This window comes from Pterocles gutturalis, unplaced genomic scaffold (assembly GCF_000699245.1).
Source record: "Pterocles gutturalis isolate BGI_N339 unplaced genomic scaffold, ASM69924v1 Scaffold11197, whole genome shotgun sequence".
Classification (NCBI taxonomy): Eukaryota; Metazoa; Chordata; class Aves; order Pterocliformes; family Pteroclidae; genus Pterocles; species Pterocles gutturalis.
The window spans coordinates 1-933 of record NW_010115380.1 but is presented as its reverse complement, the minus strand read 5'-3'; the positions used below and the strand labels follow the sequence as shown (position 1 = coordinate 933).

General features: G+C 55.9%; 1 protein-coding gene across 1 annotated transcript; it reads right to left on the bottom strand.

Moving 5' to 3' along the window:
- Positions 1–516: 516 nt before the first annotated feature.
- On the bottom strand, positions 517–927 carry LOC104458054 (histone H1.10-like; the record flags this gene model as incomplete). The annotated part of the gene is made up of 1 exon (XM_010075163.1): positions 517–927. A coding segment is annotated over one exon (411 nt), but the record flags the coding sequence as incomplete, so codon positions are not given.
- Positions 928–933: the final 6 nt, after the last annotated feature.

Here is a 933-nt window from a genome sequence, read left to right as displayed (position 1 = left end):
CAACTCTTAGCAAGTTTTTCCCAGAGAAATCCAAAGGCTCTTTTCAGAGCCGCCAACCAATTCAGAAAAAGAGCCTGAGCTTAATTAAACGTAGTAGTAAAAACCCGTGGTGCCTTTTCAAGTGGTTGCCTGAGACCTACAGTGAACATACATACGAGCCCCGGGATCGCAGCCCGGCGCACACCGGCCCCGCGCTACTTCCCCACCCCGGTCCGGGGGCGGGGCTGACAGGGCTCATGGAGGAGCTCGGCCCTTCCGGAGCCGCAGCCAATCCCCGCGGCGTGCGGGCTTTCCGAACAACAACGCTCTGCCCCCTCAGCGGACGAGTCGAAAAGCAGCCGTGCTGCTCCCACTGTCTACCTGTTCCCTACTGAAAGAAAACCTTATCTCCTTCCCTGAAACGGCTGTGATAGCCACAGCGTACAGCGTTTCAGCCTTTTTAAGAAAACGTGGGTGGCTCTTAGAAGAGCCGTTGAGGTTAAGTGCGGAGCAAGAGTTTTCTTCCACGGGGGTTTACTACTTCTTGGGTGCCGCCTTCTTCACCTTGGCTGCTTTGGGCTTGGTCGGTTTGGGCTTCACTGCCTTTGCCTTGGCTGGGCTCTTCACTGCTGCTGCCACCTTTTTCGGCTTGGCAGCCTTAGTCGCCTTCTTCGGGCTCTTGACCACTTTCCTGGTCGCAGCGCCAGATGTTTTCTTGGCTTTCTTAGGACTCTTCTTCGCTGTTACAACTTTCTTAGGCTTTTTGGCAGCACTGACGGGCTTCTTGACCGCCGGCTTCTTGCGTTTAGGAGCAGCTGTCCGCTTGTTGGGGGCTTTTTCCTTTGCTTCTCCAGGCTTCTTACTGAGGCGGAAAGAACCACCAATGCCCTTGGTCTGCACCAGGGCGCCCCGGCTGACGAGGCTCTTGAGCCCCAGCTTGATGCGGCTGTTGTT